Consider the following 21,216-nt stretch of genomic DNA (forward strand, 5'->3'; position numbering starts at 1 on the left):
ACCTAAATATACTAAGGTACGCCTGCTAAAGGGAGCACACTCCTGGAAAACTGGAAGGAAGGAAGTGATGTGGTTGAGTGCACAGTTTTCAGGAATACAAAATCTTAATTAAAACAGGTAGAATAAACAGTGGTCTTTACATTGAGGGAGAATTTTCCTAAGTTTTAAGAAATTTGATAAAGGTATTGTTAAGTAATCAGCATTTCACTTCTATAAAATGAAAAGATAAGACTATTTTGTAATTTGTTGCATTTTACCTGATGAATTTAATTCATTCAACCCTAAGATTCAAAGCTTACTCTGTATCTGACATTAAACATACCTCTTACAATTTATACACCTTATAACTTTCTCAGGAACTGGTTCCCTAGGAGTAAAGTATTAAATTACAAAGCAACTCAAGGGAAATTATCAAATGTTGAATTAGCAGAACCTAAAAAAATGTAATGATTATGATAGGCTCGAGTTATTTTTTAGACAAGTCTATGTTGAGTAACACTATCCTAAGAGAAACCGTAGTTTTTAGGAATGTATCCATTTGATTCATATGGCACTGTGAAGTTTTTGGATCAGTTTTGTGTGTGTAATCTAATTTAATTATTATTTCATTGCTATGTTGGTCCAAGAATCAGATTTTATCATTTTAAGTAAAAAAAAAAAATCAATAAAATAATCATGGAATCATATATGACTATACAGAATGGACCATAGAGATCCAATATTCTCATCATTATAGGTGCCAAGAATAATGCACATAAAAGAGTAATAACCTAGCCAAAGTCACATAACTAAGAAGGATGGATCAGATGAGCGTTGGAGCATAATTAGACGCATGTGTGCATGTTTGTAAGTTGAGAAGTGTTCACTGAGTCCCCAGCCTGTCCTAGGCACTGTTGTTCTCTTGGGGTGCAAAGTGAGTGGGGATAACCTAAGTGGCAGCTCCTATGTCCTTCGCAGCTGCCACACATTGCAGAACTGAGCTGCGGCCACCAGCAAGTCTCAGCCAAAGACCCTGCTTTTATGGGGACTTCATTTCATGTCCTAAACTTCAAACTCTAACTTTGATGGGCAGAAGATTATCCATTTTCCAATGGAAGGTGTCATCGTTCATTGGTAGAAAATGAATGTTTAGGTTTCTGCTTTCATTTAACCTTCCAAGGGCAGCAGTAGTTGTTTCCGTGTAGATTTTAGTGGGACACTGGCTGATTGGTGTTCGTTTTTCTTCTTATCTGAATTGTTTTGGTTTATATCTAAAACTAGGAGTGTGGATTTTCCTTACTCAAATAATGTTTGTGATAGATTACTCGCTGATGTCTTCATTTTTTCGGTTTGTTTGATATGCTGCTGGATTGACAGAGTTTATTTTTCTTTCTTGTGCCAAAAATGGTTTCATTTTTACTGACATGAAAATATCCATAAAGATAACCTTCCAGAAAAAGACTGAATTATAGTGGACCACTGCTGTTCTCTGACAGGTTCTCTGTTAGGAGCGTTCACAAATACCGTCTCATTTCCCCATTCATGTGTCTGAGTAAAGCTGCAATTATCTGCTTTTACAGTGACGCGGGTTCACAGCCCTCGCTGTTTGGTGGCTGCTGTGACATCACAGTGGATTTTATGTTTTCATGTTTCTGTGTAGCAGGTCCTCTTCTCTGCAGCTGTCTTTATTTCATTAAAGATCACGAAGCAGAGGCTCAGAGCAGTGAGGCAGATTGTGCACCTGTGTGTAGGGAGCATATGGCAGACGTCGTCGGACGCGTCTGTGGCTCGCTCCACCTCCTCCAGGGGCTCATGTTCTACATATGACCAAAGTCATTGGTGACACAAACATCTTCAATGCCAGTTATACCACCAGTATATGGATGTATATCCACACAATCTTTAATCTTTGGTAGACCCAGTTGACCAAGTCAAAAGGCACAGTATTAGAACTTTAGAATTCTTGATAACCAAGCACTTCTGACAGCTCCCTTAGCTGTCAGCTTCTAAAAACTGGGCTAAATTGGAAGTCTGTTGCTTCCTGCCGCCCCGTATGGCCCAGTAACTTATGTGGTTAGTGTCTCTTCCCCTGTGACTCTTCATGGCTTTTTACGCTTTTTTCAGCAGCTGATATGCATTTGCTAATTATCTTAATGTCAACAACTCAGGGAAGGAAATATACTTCTGGATAACCAAGGGGCAATGCTTTATAACAACTTGTATACGTTTTTATCACACTTTGAATCTATAGATAGCAATAATTATTTGATGAGTGTTATGCTGTGTGGTACTTTATATCAAGTATGTTCTATTTTAGAATAGCCTTCTCTGTTTTAATCTGCGAGAAGGTGTCAGTGTGCTGTGCTTCCAACAAAGACATTCATGAATGATCTCAGCAGAGATGCACTGGGCTGCATAAATAAAAAGCAGTAAAATAGCTAAATTTAGTATTTATGGTTTTTCTAAATTATTAAGAGACTCACCTTGAATTTTATGGAGGTAAATCAACTTTAGCAACAAAAGTCAGGACTTAATAAAAAATTGACCTTCATAGATTTAAGTAATCAATAATAAATGATGCATTTTCATAATTTTAAAATTATAAGCATTTGCATAAAATATTAATGTTTTGAAACCCTGTTCTTCTAAGTCTTCTCCATGCTATATTTACATCTATGTATGTGCATAATTCTTAAGAGTTACTATCATACTCTTCTGCTTTTCACACATGCTTGTTATTTCTGAACTCTTGCTTATCAACAGATGCTGAAATAAATTACTTTTAGCAGCTTCTCAGTGTCACCTATAAATCATAATGCACTTTAAAAGTGAAAGGTGTGAAATGAACACCTTGCCCACCACTCTCAGCGCCAAGTCTGATTGTTTATTTTAGGATGAATTCTTAGAAGTAAAAATGCTACATTAAAACCTAGTCCTAGTCAACGTTTACATCTGTTTCTGAGCGTTTTCTGGGAACAGGCTGTGCACTCACACACCTGCCAACACCATACGGACGTCCATGTCTGCACATCTTCGCTGATGCGAGGTGTTGCTATCCCTTTTACACATTTACCTGCCTGGTAGTTTAAAAATCTGAAATCAATGTTGTAGTGACTGTGATTTTTTGATGACTAGTGAGGTTGCATGTATTTTCACATTTGTAATTCAGTTTCTTTTATTCCTTCTTTTGGGAATTATTTTTATATTCCTTGCTCAATTTTAACAGGATGCTCATGTTTCCATCTTTATTTGTGAGGCTCTGTGAAACTAGTGTCTACAGCATGCATTTATTTTTGAATATGGTATTTTTGTTATATAAAGGTTTTTTATGTCTATATAACGAATCCTTTACTCAAGAAGTTCTGGCTTTTGAGTCACTCTAACCCAATATGCTTGCACACATCCCCGCACACAAACACACATACTGATATTTCCTTCACAGGTTTTTATTTTGTTTTTCTACATCCTTATGACTGTTGATCTCTCTGGAACTACTTTGTGAAATGAGGCATATGAGACCCATATTTACAATTATGGAAGCATTACTACGTTAAGCAATAAAGATCTTTCTTTGCAGGAACTTTTTTTTTTTTTTCTCTCCAGGGATGTCATACACCCTACATGTACCTGAGACCTCCCGGTGCTGACGCGGGTTCACGGCCCTCACTGTTTGGTGGCTGCTGTGACATCACAGTGGATTTTATGTTTTCATGTTTCTGTGTAGCGGGTCCTCTTCTCTACAGCTGTCTTTATTTCATTAAACATATTGTTAGAATTGTAAGGCTACATTTCAAAGTTGTCTGGATTGGGTTTTTATTGGAATTGCATGGATAAAGTTATAAGGTGAAAGCAGGCTTCCTGTTGCATTCCGTTTGAGAACTGTCTTGTGCCCCTAGGATATGCCAGGCTGCACTGTAGGAACTGGTCCTCCTGAAGTGGAGAAGGTAGAGACGACCCTTCCATCATGGAACTCATGTTCTGTTGTCAAGCAGCACACAGGTTCTGAAAAGTGCTAGGGAGAAAGATAAAGCTGGGAAGAGGCATGAAGAGCAATGGGGGATGGCGGAGTTCTGATTTTAACTGGCCGGTTAGGGAAGCGGCCGAGGTGGGGGCTCTCAGCCCAGACCCCAGGAGATGAGGATGCTGGGGAGAGGAGTGGGTGGGGTGGGTGGACAAATCCCAGGCAGGCATGACGGGGTTGCAGGACAGCTGGGCAGGGCAGGCGGATGGACCCCAGGCAGGCATGACGGGGTTGCAGGACAGCTGGGCAGGGCAGGTGGACGGATCCCGGGCAGACACAATGGGGTTGCAGGACAGCTGGGCAGGGCAGGTGGACGGATCCCGGGCAGACACAACGGGGTTGCAGGATAGCTGGGCCAGGGACAGGGAGAGACTGCAGATGCCGACCTCACAGGGCATCGCTGGACACTGGCTTTTCCTTTGAGAAATGGCAAACTTTGGGGAGATTTTGTTCAGAGAAATGATGTTACCTGAACGATATTTTATCAGGGCCGCCCGGCTGTAACTTTAAGAATACACTGAACTGGGGCAAGGCTGGAAACAGGTAGGTATTTTATGATGTCAGTGAAGCAGCTTTGAAGGTGGCTGAACCCTGTGACCCTGGGCAGAAGGGGAGACATTTCAGGGGATTTGCTGGCGAGTTGGACACCGAGGGTCAGGAGGGAGGAAGGTCACGGAACTGAGGGGCTTCAACTGAGACACCGGGGTGATGCCATTGCCACCCACTGGGGTGGGGGGATCATTGGATGAGAAGGGGTTTTACTTTTGTTAGTTTTTAAATATTTTTATTTGTTTTGAATGGGAAAGACTAAAAGTTTACTTTTGAAGAAGTTGAGTTGGAATAACTATTTTATTTCCAAGAAATGTGTCACGGAGATGCATTCAATTAGCTCATTAAATACCCAGAATTCCTTAAGCAATGGGAAACGTGGGCCTTGGAGAGGGCAGGACCCAGTGGAACCCGCGTCCCCTCCCTCTGCCTTTATTCCTCCTGCTGAGTGACCTGCCCTTATCTCAGCAACTCCGTGCTCAGCTGTTCACAGAGGTTTCCCTGGAGGGCTACAGGTCATGTCTCTAGGGCACAGGAAGGGGCACAGAAAGCAGTGCCTGGAGGGCATATTACCGCACATTACTGCAAATAATTCTCTCTGGCAAACTAAGGCCAATTTGACAGAACGTGTGTTGTTATAGAAGAAAGTGATTAGCATAAATTGCAACTGTGATTTGGAATGCCTAATTACCTCTAATTTGGTTGTGTTCCTGACTTTAACATTTTGAGCAGAAGTTAGGTTTATTTCAGATAGCATCATCTGGTTCAGACGGCGTCACAGAGCAACAGATGATTCATTAGAGGTCTTTGTTGAATCTTATTTGCTTTCCTTAGCTAGCATTTAAAATTTTATGTATTTAAAATATTCTGTTTTGTTTGTTAAAGCTCGGCACACCCTTCACTTGGCCTCTGTTGTGGAAACTGTTCTCTGTGGACACTAAGTTCAGTGTTTTCCATTACTAGAGTCCCTGGGTTGCAGGCAGTGTCCTCACCAGGACAGTTAACCAGTAGCAATGGTGAGCGGTCAGCGTGATGATTAGTTGGAAATTAATATTCTATGTGAGTGTGGACTTTACATCCAGATATAACATCGACCAACATCGCATCGTTTTGATACAAACTAAAAACTGTTCTCGTCCTGAATAACGAGCAGAGCAAGCCCTTCCTCCAAAGGCGGCTGCACTGCCTCAGCTTCTCTGGGGATGGCCCACTGCTCACTGTGGCCGCTCCTTACCACGCATCTGCCGCTCGGGGTCTCTGCACCCCGTTCCGGGTCCTGCTGCTTATTAGTGCCGCCCCTGAGGTCCTCCCCAAGAGCCCCGCAGGTCCCCCCTGGCGGTGGCGAGGGGGCCTGTCCTCGGCAATGGTGTGGCTGGGGGACACGCGATGGCTCAGTGAATGTCTGCAGCAGGAATGTGCTCAGAGACGTCGGTCACTGGGGGATCTGGAGAAGCCAGGCTAGCCAGAGCTCCCATTGCCAGGGAGATTCCTAGGCCATCGTGGAGAAAGCCTGTTTAGCAGGATGATACGGCCTCTTTCTGCACTCAGAGTGAGAGCCTCCTTCCAAACACTGCCTGTGACTTATTTTTATAGGAATTTGACTTTTACTTTGAGTTTTGGGTTCCAACTTTACAACTCCAGGCTTGGTCTATATCAGCTAAAACTTTTATTCCTGTCCTGACCTCAGCATATTGATACATGTGCTCTGCCGTGGTGTGTATGTGCCTATGTGTCTGTGTGTGCATGCATTTGTGTGTGTCTGTGTGTGTCTGTGTTTGTGTGTGTGTGCATGCATCCCTGTATGTGTGTGCATGAGTTTTTGTGCACATGTGTGGAAGCATGCGTGTGTGCATGAGTTTTTGTGCACATGTGTGGAGGCATGCATATGAGCCATGTGTGTTGTATGGGTGTGTGTGTGTCTGTATGCCTGTGTTTGTGTCTGTGTGTATGCATGCATCCCTGTATGTGTGTGCATGAGTTTTCAGGAGTTTTTGTGTGCAGGTGTGGAGGCATGCATGTGGGCCATGTGCGTGGCATGGGAGTGTGTGTGTTTGTGTCTGTGTGTGTGTGTACATGCATCCCTGTGTGTGTGTGCATGACTTTTTGTGTGCATGTGTGGAGGCATGCATGCGGGCCAGGTGTGTTGCATGGGGGTGTGTGTGCAGGTGGTTTCTAGGATGTGGGAGGGAGGTTGGAAGGGAACGTAAGTGCTGGCAGCTCCCTGCCTGACTTTGATGTGTGTTCTCACCACACCTGTGAGGATATCTCACCATTGCCTCCTGCATTTACTCTCACACAGAGAGAAGGGAAGGCGGAAGAGGCATGGCTGCTTCCTGGGTGGCATGAGAAAGGTCTGGACCCTGTAAGAGCAGTAGGCATTTGTGTTTTGGGGTGGCCTCGGTCAACAATTAAAGAAATGCCTCTGAGCTCCATCCTGCAGGAATCATTACCGAGAACCCTGGTGGCCCTTCCTTATCTTTGAGCCTGAGAGCTGTCAGTCATAGTGACTGGCAGGGAGGGTGAGAACCATGGCCCCAGGAGAAGCAAGGAGAGAGGCTGGGACCTGGGGCCTCTCCCAAGCCAGGCAAGCAGGACCACTTTCTGGCTTCCACGGGCTGCGATGTCCTGAGGAAGCCTCATCGCTCAGCTCCTCCCATTGTCAAGCCCACACGCCTGGGCTCGGGGCTCAGTGCTTGCTGCCCTGTGGCAGAGCTGGCCCTGCTTCCCTCTGTGTGCAGCAGAGTGGGGGATGCCCACCTTTCATCAGGCACCCATGTGTGAGAGTAAGTGCAGGAGGCAATGGTGAGATATCCTCGCAGGTGTGGTGAGAACGCACATCAAAGTCAGGCAGGGAGCTGCAGGCACTTATATTTCATCCTGTTTCACGCTGGTTAGCTAGAATTCTGTTTTCCCAATCGGTGTTCACTTATAAGAGTTACACGTTACACACGCTCATGGGGAAAATACTGAGGAGGGTCTTCCTGCCCTTAGGGACACGTCTGCATTTCTTCATCTCTCCAGTGAGCTCAGCCCGCGGTCAGGCAAGCCTAGGGGTCAAGCTGCAAAGGGCCAGGGGGCCTGGGTCCAACCATAACTGGGCTTCCTTCCCAGCTGCCCTTGGTGCCTCCACAGGCACTGCCCCTTACAGAGACCTAGTGGATCCCCAGATGGCCCGTGAGCTCCCAGAGCCACAGCAGCACTCCCAGTTCCAGCGCCCACCTGGTCTGGCAGTCTCATCCATGTACAGCCCCCTGGGGTTGGCGAAGTGGGTGGGAGCACACAGCGCCCACAGGGATGGGAAGAAACCATTAGAGTTTCCACTGGTTGCAGTTTTACTTATGCTGGGTGAGGTGTGGATTGTAGTGGCCGGTCCCTGGGCTGCCGGCCGGATGGTCACGTGTGACAGTGTGTGCGAGCATAGTCCTGCATGTGTGGTTGTTAAATTAACAGATGCAATGCAGTGGGGCACACACTCTTTTTTGTGCTGTGTTGATTGAAAGCAAGAGGAAACCACTCGGAACCCTCCTGAAACTCTCCTGCGCGTGGGGATCAGCTGAGGATGTTGGGAGGAGCAGATTCTGGCTTGGTTGGCAGCTTCCCTTGGCGAGGGTCTGTGTTTCCCGTGAGTGCTGAGGAGGCCTCCACTGTGGAAACAAGCCCAGCAAACCCTTCCTACCCATCCGTGCTACTTAATAGAGGCGTTTGATGAGTTCGTTTTTAAAAATCCTTTTGTTCAACCTGGGTATCACCTGGTGAACTCCAGATCTCTGGGGAAGATGCAGGCGCTGGGGCTCCTTGGACCCCCTGTTTGGTTCTCACAGTAGCTGAGTTGTGGAGCTGCAGGGTTCTATGTGGCCACGGCCTCATCCTTCACCCGCGGGGACCTCCCTGTCCATGGGCCAGGCTCTGCCCTCATGTGTGGCTCTGAATATGAGGGTTGATCAGCACCGGGGCTCTAGGCAGTGAGGATGGTGGGGTCTCAGCCTTCCTTGCTGGGCCACTGGCCTCCAGATGTGCCTGTCCCGCTCCCCTGCCACGTGGCGTGAGGACTAAGTGCCCTGGCTCTAGCCCCTGCTCCTGCACTCCGGAGGCTGGGTCCTGACAAGGCACTGGGCATGCGGCTGGGCATAACCGCTATCCTGTGGGATGCCCAAGCCCTGTACCTGGCCAGTGGTCTGCTCTGGATTCCCCAGGGTAGCTTTCCCTGACTCTCCCTGAGGAGGAGGCAACGTTTCTAATGACCCAAAGGTGTCTTTCTGAACTGTGCCTCCTTCATCTGCTAACAGAGCTGATAGGTTTATCTTCTATGACTAATTACACGTCCCTCCTGATCAATACTTCCCAGCAATTCCACACTGTGTTGCTTGCTGTCCGGGAACAACAGGCCTGGCCCATTCCCCAGCTCCCAGAACACAGCGGTAGCCCCTGCAGGAGCTTGGGCCACGCCCACCTGCCCACTTCTCAGAAGGCCGCTTCCTCCTGGGCTGTGGTTATTCCCAGTGTGTTCCTTTCCTACTCCCGGCCAACAAACCTTCATACAGATATTTTGTGAATCTTAAAAACTATCATTTTTATTCAAATAACTTTAGTTAAACTAAAAAATATGTATATTTTTGGAAGTGGGAAAAATTGATTAAAATACTATAAAACCTTTCAAGTTAAAAAAAAAAAATGCCGGGCTAATTTTCTTTTAAAAACACGCCTTATATAAATCCCACAAAAACTGCTTAGGAACAATTATTCAACACTTTATTATTTTTTGCATAAATGAATCAAATCCTTATCGGTCGAGCACAGATCTCCTGTGCACACGTGAGCGCTACACGTGCGTTTTAGGAAGAGTCTTGAGCAGGAGGCTTGCGTCACCCGTCCCCACCCCTGGCTCCTGCCCTCACACCATTCTTTGTGTTTCCACTTTGTCCCTACAGACGAAAACCGCTGTTGCTCTGTTGTACGATGAAGAGTCCGAAAATGCCTATGACGTCCGGCTGAAGCTGACGAAAGAGGTGCTGACAATTCAGAAGCAAGACGTCATCTGTGTGGGTGGAAGCCACCAGGGCAGGAATGTAAGTGCCGCCACTTCAGGGAAGTCTCGGAGTGTTTCAGAGGAGCCCCATGAAGGGTCTTTGAAAAGTGTGGTTCAGGAATGATTGCTGAGCAAAAGCTGTTGCCTGTTATTTAAATATCCACAACTACTGGCTTTGACTGTGTCACAAAATAAAATACAGTTTTTAAGGTTGTATTACTTACTCTCTCCCTGACTTTCTTATTTGCTAATACATTTTCCATGTAAAGCTTATGTAAAAAATATCCCCAATCCTGGCGCGTACCTGTAATCCCAGCTCTTCAGAAGGCTGAGGCAGAATTGCTTGAATCCGGGAGGCGGAGGTTTCCGTGAGCCGAGATCCTGCCACGGCACTTCAGCCTGGGTGACAGAGCGAGACTCCGTCTAAAAAAACAAAGCCCCGAATGCCCCCATGTGAGATGTGGAATGTTCTCCCTGGAAACCGGAAGGGAGCCACAGGGTGACTGGTGTGCTTGCTGAAAGCACAGAAGCCCCAGGGTTTCCGTCTGCAATGGCCGTGAAAGGCAAGGCGGTGGGTGTTCCGGCATTTGGGGCCACCTTGGTCGCCGTGCATCTGTGGATGGAAATGTGAATTTTGATGCTAAAACAAGGTCCTTCTTGGCTGCAATTATATTCCCAACTGACAGATGAAATTTCCTTAAGGGTAAGAAATGTATTTATCAGATGCGGCAGAATAGTGACTATTGGGGATTTTGTTTTGTTTTGTTTTTGCAACTTTTATTTGAAAGAGGACTACTGCAAATCAAACATACTGCATTGAAACTGCAATCATTTTGTCAGTTCCTAATTTTCCTTCTAGTAGGGGTAAATAATTTTAGATATATGTAGTGTCATCTTTAGTCAGAAACCTTTCGTTGCTCTCCTTTAAATACATCCATTAGCTGCAAAAACTGATGTTCAAGAATCATGTAGTTGAAAAGAGGTTCTTTTCAGTGTGTTCTTGAAAATATTCCCCAAACCATTTCCATTCCTATGTTCTAGGCTGGCCCTTTCTGGGGGCACAGGCTTAGGAGACCCTGTGTTTATTTGGTTTTCTCAGTCCTCCTGTCCTTTACCTTGGAAATAAAATGAGGTGGGCATGTCCCCCCCGACTCACAATCCTGTGATCAGCGTTTCTGAAGAGGTGCAGATGTTAGCAAAGTGTGACGGGTTTCCCAAGAAGGTCCACAAAGATCCCACCGTAAACCGTTCTGGTGTAGATGTGTATCGTGTACAAGTGCCCCTGTGAGCATCCTGGCCCACACCTTCTGTTTGGAGCCCCTCCTTCTGTGGCTGGCACCCAGTCCACCCTCCCGCTCCCCCACATGTCCCCTGTGGCTCAAGGAGGCGAAGGTTCTGGGATGGGGGGGCAGGGTCCCCCTTTCGGTTGCTCTTCCCTGGAACCCCAGCCCCAGCAGCACATCCCAACATATACCCTCTTCATACTGCCTCCAGGACTGCATCTGTCTTTGTCCGTTTGAGTTACTGTAACAAAATACCTGAGCTGGGTAATTTACAAAGAACAGAAATGCATTGCTCACAGTTCTGGAGGCTCAGAGCACAGGATCAAGGTGCCTGCAGATTGGGCGGTCTGGTGAGGGTCTGCTCTCTTTCCAGACGGCGCCTTGAACGCTGCATCTTCCAGAGAGGACGATCACTGTGTCCTTGTGTGGCAGGAGGCGGAAGGGGTGAGATTTTTCAGCCAAGCTTTTGTGTGAAGGCACCTGACCCCATTCATGAGCTCACAGCCCTCATGGCTCGGTCACCTCCCACAGCCCACACCCCAGCACCACTGCACTGGGTAGTAAGTTTCCACGTGAGCTTTGGAGGAGACAGACATTCTAACCCTGGCCTCTGCGTTCCAGAAGCCATGGTCGGTCTTCACAGGCTCATGCAAGATTCCCACAATTATGAGGCTTTTTTCTTCCCAAAGTGTAGATAAATCTCCTGTCTGCCTTTATGTAGTCTAATCACTAACCATTATGTCTTTTCCTCCACTTGTTCTAAATACCTAATAAGAGTGAGCTTGAGCAAAGAAAAAAATCAAGGAAGGTAGGAAGGTTTTGTAATCATTTTAAACTTACCCTGCTTAGTAGATATTTTTATAGAAAATCTCAAAGTAAAAACACTAAATGTGTTTATGCTGTATTGGCTAGAAAAAAAAAATTACATTTTAAAAGTCTATAGCATCAGATTCTCTACCAAAAGTTAGGTTATTGGTGAACATGAAAGACTGCTTAAGAAAAACAGGCGTATGCTCGTACATGTAGACTTACGCATAGTTTTATACAATTTTAGGTGAATTATTGACACCTAAAAAGCCCGTTGATCTAATGTTAAGATCCCTGCTCTATGAGAAGTGGGGCCATCAGAACACTCAGGTGCCTGGTCCATTTCTCAGTGATCTTTGCTGCTTCCACATGACACCCTCCTCCTTAGAGATGAAGCGAACACGTTTGTGAAAACACATGCGCACCTGGGCTGGATAATTGAGGGGAAATACCTGGGCTGGAAAATTGAGGGGAAAGGGTTTATGGGAAAAGTATAACCCCAGAAATTGAGGTCAGATTTTTTTTCTTCTTGCTTTTTGAGACGGGGTCTCGCTCTGTCACCCAGGCTGGAGTGCAGTGGCTCGACCTTGGCTCACCGTAACGTCTGCCTCCCGGGCTCAGGCGACTCTCAGATTTCTTTTAGGTACAAAATTTCAGGGTTTCAGGTCCCAGGCAGAAAATCATATTGGGATCAACCCCCTTAGTTTGAGGGATAACTGAAATCCTGCACCTTCCGTTGATTATGAAAATAAAGCCATTTTACCATGAGAAGTTATCAGGTGTTTGGAGATTGGGAAGGCCTGCTTTTAACAAAGGTCACAGCTGTTTCTAGAATTAGAAGCAGAGCACCCCGGGGGGCCTCAGAGCCCGGACAACCCTTTCGTCCACATCAGGGAGGGTTTCCCACGTTGGCCCCCAGCGAACCTGACTGAGAACAGTTGTTTTCTGTTTAAAAAAATTTTGAAGAGCAGAACTGGAAGACCTAATCATTGCACAATTGATTCACAGAAAAACCTAAGTGGGGGATTTTTATCTCATGGACTATGGAGTCCCTGCGTGGAACCCAGGAGATGAAAAATTCATCATCAGATTCAGCTCAGCATAGATTTATTGAGTACACAAGATAGGTATTAAAGTCAAGCGTATCCGAAACCCTAGATAATATTACTAGTAAAAATAGTTACAAATATGAATTATTTTATTACCACATGCCATTACTTTTCTAAGCATATTTCATATTATAATTCACTTAAAACCTCCACATCCTGATGCAGTAGACACCCCTACAGGCCCCCTGGTACAATGACTTAGCCTAAGGCTGAGGCTCTTACCCTGAAGGGACCCTGAGGTTGGTACCTTGCTCATTCGGCCCCTAGGATTGCTGGTGTGTCTGCCACTGACTCCGCGTCCTGGAGAAGACGCCTGCTGAGTCTGCATGTTACTTTGAATGTCCTCACTGAAGTCGCACGTACAGTTCCGACTGGCATTTTAATTTTCAGATTTTTTTTTCTTTATAGCAACTAATACTAATAGTTAATTTATACGCTCTGAGCCCCGTTTTCAGTGGGAGGTTCACTCTCACTCCAGCACCTGCTCTGCAGACGGGCTTGGAAGGAGTTTGGGTCTCCTGGAGCCTACCCCAACATTCCCACTGAACTCCAAACCTCTGGTTACATTTGTGTTCCCACCTGAACATTGGAGAAGACAAAATTAATGGGTAGATGTGTGTTTTGTTTTCTTGAACCTGCTGAAAATAGAACCACATTATCCATTAGTGATAGATGACCATAGAAGGAAAAGAGCAAAACTAGCTTCACCTTTAACAAAGCCAACAGTTCTGCCCATGTATCCTGCAGCACGGAATCTGAATCGCTGTATTATTTTACTTCCTGTTCCTTTATATTGACATGAAGTGTGGATGCCCAAGAGTCTCAGGATTCCGTCTCCCAGAGACAGTGTGGGCTTTCAGGAGGGGAGAGCCGGCTTCCTCTTCCCTTTCAGAATTCCCATTTAGATTGCTTTATTTTTCTATAATTGTCATTGTGCATTAGATGTTCTTTTAATTGATACGTCTATGGTGGTACTTTTAATTAATGTGGTGGGACGCTGTATATTAAACTTGGTACGTTAGGTCATGGTAGATTCACAGTTGGAAAGTATTTTAGAAAATTTCACTTCTTCATTTTACTATGCAGGAAATTAAGATTCAGGAAGAAGGAGGTGTGGTTCTAATATTACAAAGTTACCCACAGAGTTAAGACAGCACTGGGCACAACTCTGCTCATTTACAATCTAAGGGATGTGCTCTGATAAATTAGTGAAGACTGCACAAGAAACCAGCAACCACAAGCAGCGCCAACACAAACAGTGTTGGGTGACATTTAAAATCACAGTTCTGAACTGTGATTTTAGAACTGTGATTTTAATTTGGAATGAAGAATTTAAAGTCTCTCAGATTGTTGAATGGATTGTGACACTTGCAAACATGTAGGACTTTATGATAAATTCTATATACAATATACAAAATTCTACACTTGTTTCTCATAAAGTCAATATTTCATGACTACTTTAATTTATCTAAATTTATATCTGTATTTCCCAAGTTGCTTCTTATTCTTTGGGTGCAAAATCAGGAGTAGACATCACTTCCGTTTTACTTTTTTTTTATTCTAACCTTAATCTTTATTATTTTATGTCCTTAAATTTAGACAAATGACCAATTCCCCTTACAATATTTTTGTAATTCAGCCAAAATACAAGTAATTTAGTATCAATCCTTTTAAGCTAATCTGACACTTTATCAGCATTATATATTTTTTCTGTTGATAACTTTATTGACAAACATTTATTAGTTTGTTAACTCTTCCATTTTTCTCAGATCCCAACACAAAATGTATTTCTTTACAGTTTCTGAAAACCAGTCTCTGTGAGCTGCTTCATTCTGAGTCAGCTCTGACGCCTGTGTGCATCGCCTCACCGGTCTCTCTTGGTTGGGTCAGATCCCACTCCGCCTGGCACCAGGTCCTGCTCAGGGCCTGTGAGCTCTCATTAGTCCATTAGGGGAAGGTCTGCTGGACGCCTCGGCCTGTCCTCCACAGAGCTCATCAGCGTAGGGCAAACATGCATGTTTACAAATGGAATACTGCATAAGAAGAATTGGCTACTGTTCCTAGAAACTGGAAAACAGAAAGTAAAACAACTGCATTCGGAGCTTTCATTTGTCGGTGACTCGCCCACCGGTGGAAGAATCATATAAGCTCATTAGAGTGTGTCCATAGTCAAACTGCAATATGAATTCTTCTCTCATTATGTTCTATCCCAGGGTAAATCAGATGTCCTTGCTGATTGCCTGGCTGGCTTTAAGTGGGAGGATATCCTTCTTATGAAAATCACTAACTTCTACAAGGCATCCATTCTTGTTTGAAATTGATTTCTCTTGTGTTTAAAATGGCCCCAGCCTTTTTCTTCGATGAATTTATTTCCAAAAGATTTGTCTCCACAGAGGAGGATGGCATGGCGAGGCAGTATGACTGGAACATAAACAAACTGTAAGACACAAAGTGCCGGGAAAAGTGCAGGTAAATTTGGAAGCAAGCGATTTGTGAAATTTCACAGGTACGGGGCCGAAGGCTGCAAGGATGAACCAGGACTTTGAAATTCATACCTTCAGGAGAAAAGTGGACAGTCTTGCTGAAAAGGCTTCCGAAACAATTAACAAAATGCAGTCGTCAGCAAAACATCTAGAATTTATCTGTCATCACTTGGATAGTGGCTGACTCTTGCAAAATTCACCTTCACCTTAGTTTTCAAAACTATTGAGTTAGCTCGTTAAAATGTTATTTAATGGTACCCAGAATACAGTTCACTTCAATAAGGAAAGTTCTGGTTTAAAGAATATGAAAACCTTAAAATAATGAACAGTTTGGCCATATTCATTATAAAAGTTTACACCAAGGTTTAGTTAAAAATAATAGTTTACACTTTGGGAGGCTGAGGTGGGAAGATCACGAGGTCAGGAGTTTGAGACTAGCTTGACCAACATGGTGAAACCCCATCTCTACTAAAAATACAAAAATTAGTTGGACGTGGTGGCAGGTCCCTGTAATCTCAGCTACTCAAGAGGCTGAGGCAGGAGAATCGCTTGAACCCAAGAGGTAGAGGTTGCCATGAGCCGAGATTGCACCATTGCACTCCAGCCTGGGCGACAGTCAAACTCTGTCTCAAAAAAAAAAAAAAAAAAATAGTTTACATATGTTTGTGTATGAGGGTGTGTGCATGCAGCAGCACACTTTATAAAGAAATCAAATAGAAAGTGCGTCACTCAAATAGAACTTTCAATATAACTAAAATCTAACAGCAAAGACAGTTGTATAATCTGCCAAACATTTTTTTAAGTATATAATTTTTTAAACCTAAAAAATTTGAAGTGAGCAAACAGAACCCCGTGCAATTATTATTAATATTTATTATATGCCGACATAGCACTAGATTGCTTTGGCTCTGTCTATGTTTTAAAGAGTGAAGTACTCCTCCACAGCTGGAGCCTGACTGCCTCCTCACCGGCCCTTCGCTACTGATGCTCCTACCGACTGTTCCATTTACATTTTTAAATTCTTCCTTCATACGCATTTTTCCACAGACAACATATTTTTTGTGTGTTTTTCAATTGTAGATAAATGGAATGCCATTAGGTGCTCATTTTGCAAACATGCTTTTTAAACGGATCTACAATGCATGAAGATAAAACCTGCTGCATGTAGATCTGCTTAGTCCATCCCTCTAAGGACTGTGAGTTGTTGCATGAACTGTCCAAAGTTGATTGATAAGTTTTCTGCACATTCTTAGTTGGGTGTAAGTCCCTGCAAGAAAAATTTAGATTTTCAATATTGCCAACATATTTATTTTAATAAGCCTAACTTTGCAATGATGTGTACATTCTCTAGAAGTTATTTGGGGCTCATATGTGGTGAGTTCTTGTTACCAGCTGTGAATCCACAAGGGTCTGCAGCAAACTCGATTCTTGCTTCCTTGGAGGAAAGAATTGGGTTGAGGGGCAGAAAGAGGTTTAAGGCAGAGGGAGGTTTAAGGCAGAAAGAGGTTTAAGGCAGACTGAGGCCAGTTTTAGAGCAGGGGTGAACGTTTATTAAAAAGTTTTAGAGCAGGAATGAAAGGAAGTGAAGGACACTTGTAAGACAGCCAGTGGGTGACTTGAGAGACCAAGAGCCCCGTCCAGCCCTTGACTTGGGTTTTCTCCATTGACATGGTTCCAAGGTTTGCAGGCCCCTTCCCCTGTTCTTCCTTGGGGGTGGGCTGTCTGCATGTGCAGGGCCGGCCAGCATTTGAGGGGGCTGCATGCACCGTGTGTTTCCTGGGGCTGTGCACATGTTCACTTGAGGTGTTTTTCCCTCACCAATTGAGTCCACCCAGAGGAAAGTCATAGACCAGTTAAATACCACCCTTTTGTCTTGAAGCGCTTGTGCTTGAGGCCACTGCCCAGCTCCTGAGATCTTATTGGGAAGCTGCTGATCACCAGCTTTCGGTATTTTCTATCTACCTGGAGACTGCCTTTTCCTGGTACTGGCTGTGCCCAGTTATCATTTTAGAGAGAAAGTATAACAACCACCCGACCACCACCTGCTGGTCGCCTGATGTCCTGGGGCTGGGGCCCGTCTCCTGCCCTGCTCGTGTCTGCTCTGTGTTACGGTTGTGAGGTTGTGAAGAGCCCTGCTCGTGTCTGCTCTGTGTTATGGTTGTGAAGAGCGAAGTCGAAGGGCAATGACAGGCCCATCTGCATCCATGACTAATCGTGGTGGGTGCCCAGTTGACTGGCAGGAGCAGTGCTGCCAGGTGTGAAGCTGGCGGGTGAGAGGCAGCTGACATGGACGGACACCCCTGCTCCTCATCACCTGCCCTGATAGTGCAGGCCAGGCTGACCAGGAAAGCTGCCAGCCCCAGTTCCCTGGACCACTTGGGAGAGCTCCCCTGGAGGGCCAGGCCCATCAGCACAGGGGCTGGGTGAGGAGAGCTAAGGATGGAAAAGCCCTGGAAGCTAATTCAGAGGAGAAGAGCGTCTTCAGGTTCCTCCTGTACCCCGTCAGGGATTGAGGCAGAGGCTCCAGATGGACCAGAGACTCCAAGGCCAGTATGCAAACGTCATAAGGTCATGGTGGCCGGGAGCCTGGTTCCTGTCTGTGGCTCCCAGAGACCCCAGTGTATTGTCCTGGCATCAGGTCGGGGCTGGGGGGGCTGCTCCCCCATGATGCCCGCCATTCAGCCTTTGTCATTCCTGGCCTGTGCTCAGACCTGATGAAACTCATACTCAGAGCTTTAGGTGTGAGAAGCCAGATCCAACTCCTCAAGAAGGTGGATTACTATGGAATCACTGGATTTTTAAAATTTAGGAGTTATCATGCACTTTTCAAAACTCTAATCCCAGGATATTGAAATCCTTCTAATAAGGATTTAACATCCAAATTAGGCAAATATGCACAAGAGTTTTCAAATAACTCTTCTTAGTTTGAAATCATTGCATCCAGACACTGAGAAATAGTTTACTTACTTCAGATGGCAAATGCAGGCTCCCGCAGTCTATTTAGGAAATTTTATTTGAGTGAATTATTTTTAAAAAGTAGAGAGAGATTCAATACCCCAATCTGAAGGATGCCTTACAGAGCGTTTCCTAAAGCAAAGGGAATGTCCAACTCTGTGGAAGAAACAATGCCTCGTGACTCAACACCCTATCACATAGCCTCAGGGTGAAGTCTGTTAGCACATTGTTTTCTGAAAACTATGAGTATTTTTGAAAGTATCTTTCATGTGTGGGTGTGAAATAGAACACTTCAGAATTGTTTTTCTGTAAATTTCTAATTTTTAAAGTTTAACATTCAAACCCTTCAATTATAGAGAAAAAAAAAAAAAAAAAAACAAAACCTTATTTTCTAGGTCCGTGGCCTTTCCCACATCTCCATTCTCTTCTTACAAGAGTGAGGCCAGGCCTGTGTGAGGAGTAAGACCACCAGGGAAGGGAAGGGAATTGACGAGGACCTGGGGAGAGAGCAGGGGGATTAACGCCCCAGGTCATCCTGTCCTCGCCACAAAAGGGTTTTGAGCTGAACAAACCTGGGGGTAGGACCCTGGCTGGTGACCACAATACAGCGTTTTACTTGTAGAAATGATTGAAATATTTCTGGAAATTGCAGTATTCACATCTGAACATGAGTTTGCAGCCATAACAAATTTAAATTTAGTGTTAAGTCCACAGTTTAAATATCTGTAGTAGAATTGTGAGGCCCATTCATACATGTAATTCAGTAATAACTTGAAGAACAATGTTTTAGAAGACCAGAATGAGAAATCTGATCTTACATACCCCCAAACCATTTTTTTGATGAGAAATGTATAATTGATAAGTTATCTGTGTCATAGAAAACTGCTCCTTCTTAAAATATGTGGTCAGAAGATAATGTGGAGATAGCTATGTCCTATTATTGATATAATGATGCTGCTACCAAGATGTGAACATAAATTAAATGTCATAACATAGTTTGAGATTAAATGAGAAAATGCAGAATAGTATTTTATGAAAGCTTTTATCTGATATGTTTGTGAAAAGAAAAGCAGGATTGAATTGGAAAATAATTTATTGAACAATTACCTTAGATTTCAACCTCAGTTCTGTAGAGGTTTTATGATACATTTGATTCTATTCAGAATTTGTTCCTTTGGTGAGTCCCTGCAGTCCCTGAATGTGGGAAGTGAGGAGGCCGTGATTATGGGCGAATGCATGGAATAGGGGAGTCAGGCCATAAATTAGATTTATAATGAGCCTTGGGGCAGCTTACGATCCATACCTGCTTGTGGGTCCTTGACTTTAAGGGGTATGTATTAGGAAAGGAATGAAACAGCGGACTGTTTTGGTTGCATTAGAAATGCTTTTTGATGGCATTAGTTTGTCTAGATATCAGTTAACAGAGCACTATGAAAATGCTACCCAGAACCTGAAATTAAAGTGATCAGCTCTGGATTGACTCTGGGGTCATAAAATAATTAGGACGCAGGAGGCAGAATAAGTTCAGCCAGGTTGCTGTGTGAAAAGTTCCATTAGAAGCTGCAGAAGTTTTCCCATTTACTTTTTATCATCCAGTAAGTTTTATAAATCTTGGTTTGAAAATTAAAGTTCCTATATATGCTAATGTTAAGATGTTAGGGGCTTCATAATGATATAATGGTCATTTATAAAAGTGTGGAAGCACAAATTGGCTGAGCCTTTTCTCTCAACTTTAGCACACTGAAGTCCTTGGTGTTTGAATGAGGTGTTTTTTTGTTTTGTTTTGTTTTGAGACGGAGTCTCGCTCTGTCACCCAGGCTGGAGTGCAGGGGCCAGATCTCAGCTCACTGCAAGCTCCGCCTCCTGGGTTTACGCCATTCTCCTGCCTCAGCCTCCCGAGTAGCTGGGACTACAGGCGCCCACCACCTCGCCTGGCTAGTTTTTTTGTATTTTTTAGTAGAGACGGGGTTTCACCGTGTTAGCCAGGATGGTCTCGATCTCCTGACCTCGTGATCCTCCCGTCTCGGCCTCCCAAAGTGCTGGGATTACAGGCTTGAGCCACCACGCCTGGCCATGAGGTGGTTTTAAAACAACAATTTTTCATGGAGAGAACTAACCACCTTGGTAGTTTTGCTAAACCTGATGGTCTATAAGGTGCTTTCCACAGTGATCGTCCTTGACTGCTGTCGAGGCAGCTTGGACTCCACGGTAACAAGGAACCACAGGTGGGCTGACTTGGGCAGCAGGGACTCCCTTCTCACTGTTCTGGGAGGTGGAAGTCCAACACCAAGGTGCTGTGGGTTTGGTTACTGGCAAGGGCTGGCTTCCTGGACTGCAGGCGAAGGCCTTATATGCGTGTCCTCACATGACAGAGTTACTGGCAAGGGCCGGCTTCCTAGACTGCAGGCAAAGGCCTTATGTGTGTGTCCTCACATGGTACAGTTACTGGCAAGGGCCGGCTTCCTGGTTTGCAGGTGGCAGCCTTATAGGTGTGTCCTCACGTGGTAGAGACAGTGAGGTGGGGGTGGGGAGAGAAAGAACAAGAGAGAGAGAAAAAGAGGAAAAAGAAAGAGAGAGCGCTGTATCTGCTGTCTTTTCCTGTTCCTTTAAGGACACCAACCGTATCAGATAGGGCCCCCTTGAATGACCTCATCTGACCTTAGTTACTTCCTACAGGCTCTACCTCCAGTGCAGTCACACTGGGGGTCAGGACTTCAACATGGATTTTAGGGGGACATGGTCCCATTCCCAGCACTTCCTGTTAGGGCTCACAGTACAGCTCTCACTTTCCAGATGCAGAAACTTGATTTTAGAGAGATTTAGAGACCTAAATACCTAAATGGCTGGTTCAAACGTACACAGAAAGGAACATTTCAGGAGACTGCACAAAGCTGATATGAAATGAATATTATTTCGGCTTAGCTAAAATCATAAAGAACAAGCTCCTCAAGTTCTAGTAAACAAATGTTTATGTTGGTTGTTCAAGTTGTAATTTTTTCTTGCC

At 44.6% G+C, this 21,216-nt stretch overlaps 1 protein-coding gene across 6 annotated transcripts in view; it reads left to right on the forward strand.

Moving 5' to 3' along the window:
• LOC105497556 (syntrophin gamma 2) overlaps window positions 1-21,216 on the forward strand; it is a 564,393-nt gene that overhangs the window by 115,619 nt on the left and 427,558 nt on the right. For all 6 annotated transcript variants that reach the window (XM_011768711.2, XM_071076129.1, XM_011768716.3 and 3 more), the window contains one exon: window positions 9,478-9,615. In XM_011768711.2, the coding sequence (XP_011767013.2) occupies window positions 9,478-9,615 (138 nt within the window). The remainder of the gene's footprint in view (window positions 1-9,477; window positions 9,616-21,216) is intronic.

The sequence above is a fragment of the Macaca nemestrina genome, chromosome 13 (assembly GCF_043159975.1).
Source record: "Macaca nemestrina isolate mMacNem1 chromosome 13, mMacNem.hap1, whole genome shotgun sequence".
NCBI lineage: Eukaryota > Metazoa > Chordata > Mammalia > Primates > Cercopithecidae > Macaca > Macaca nemestrina.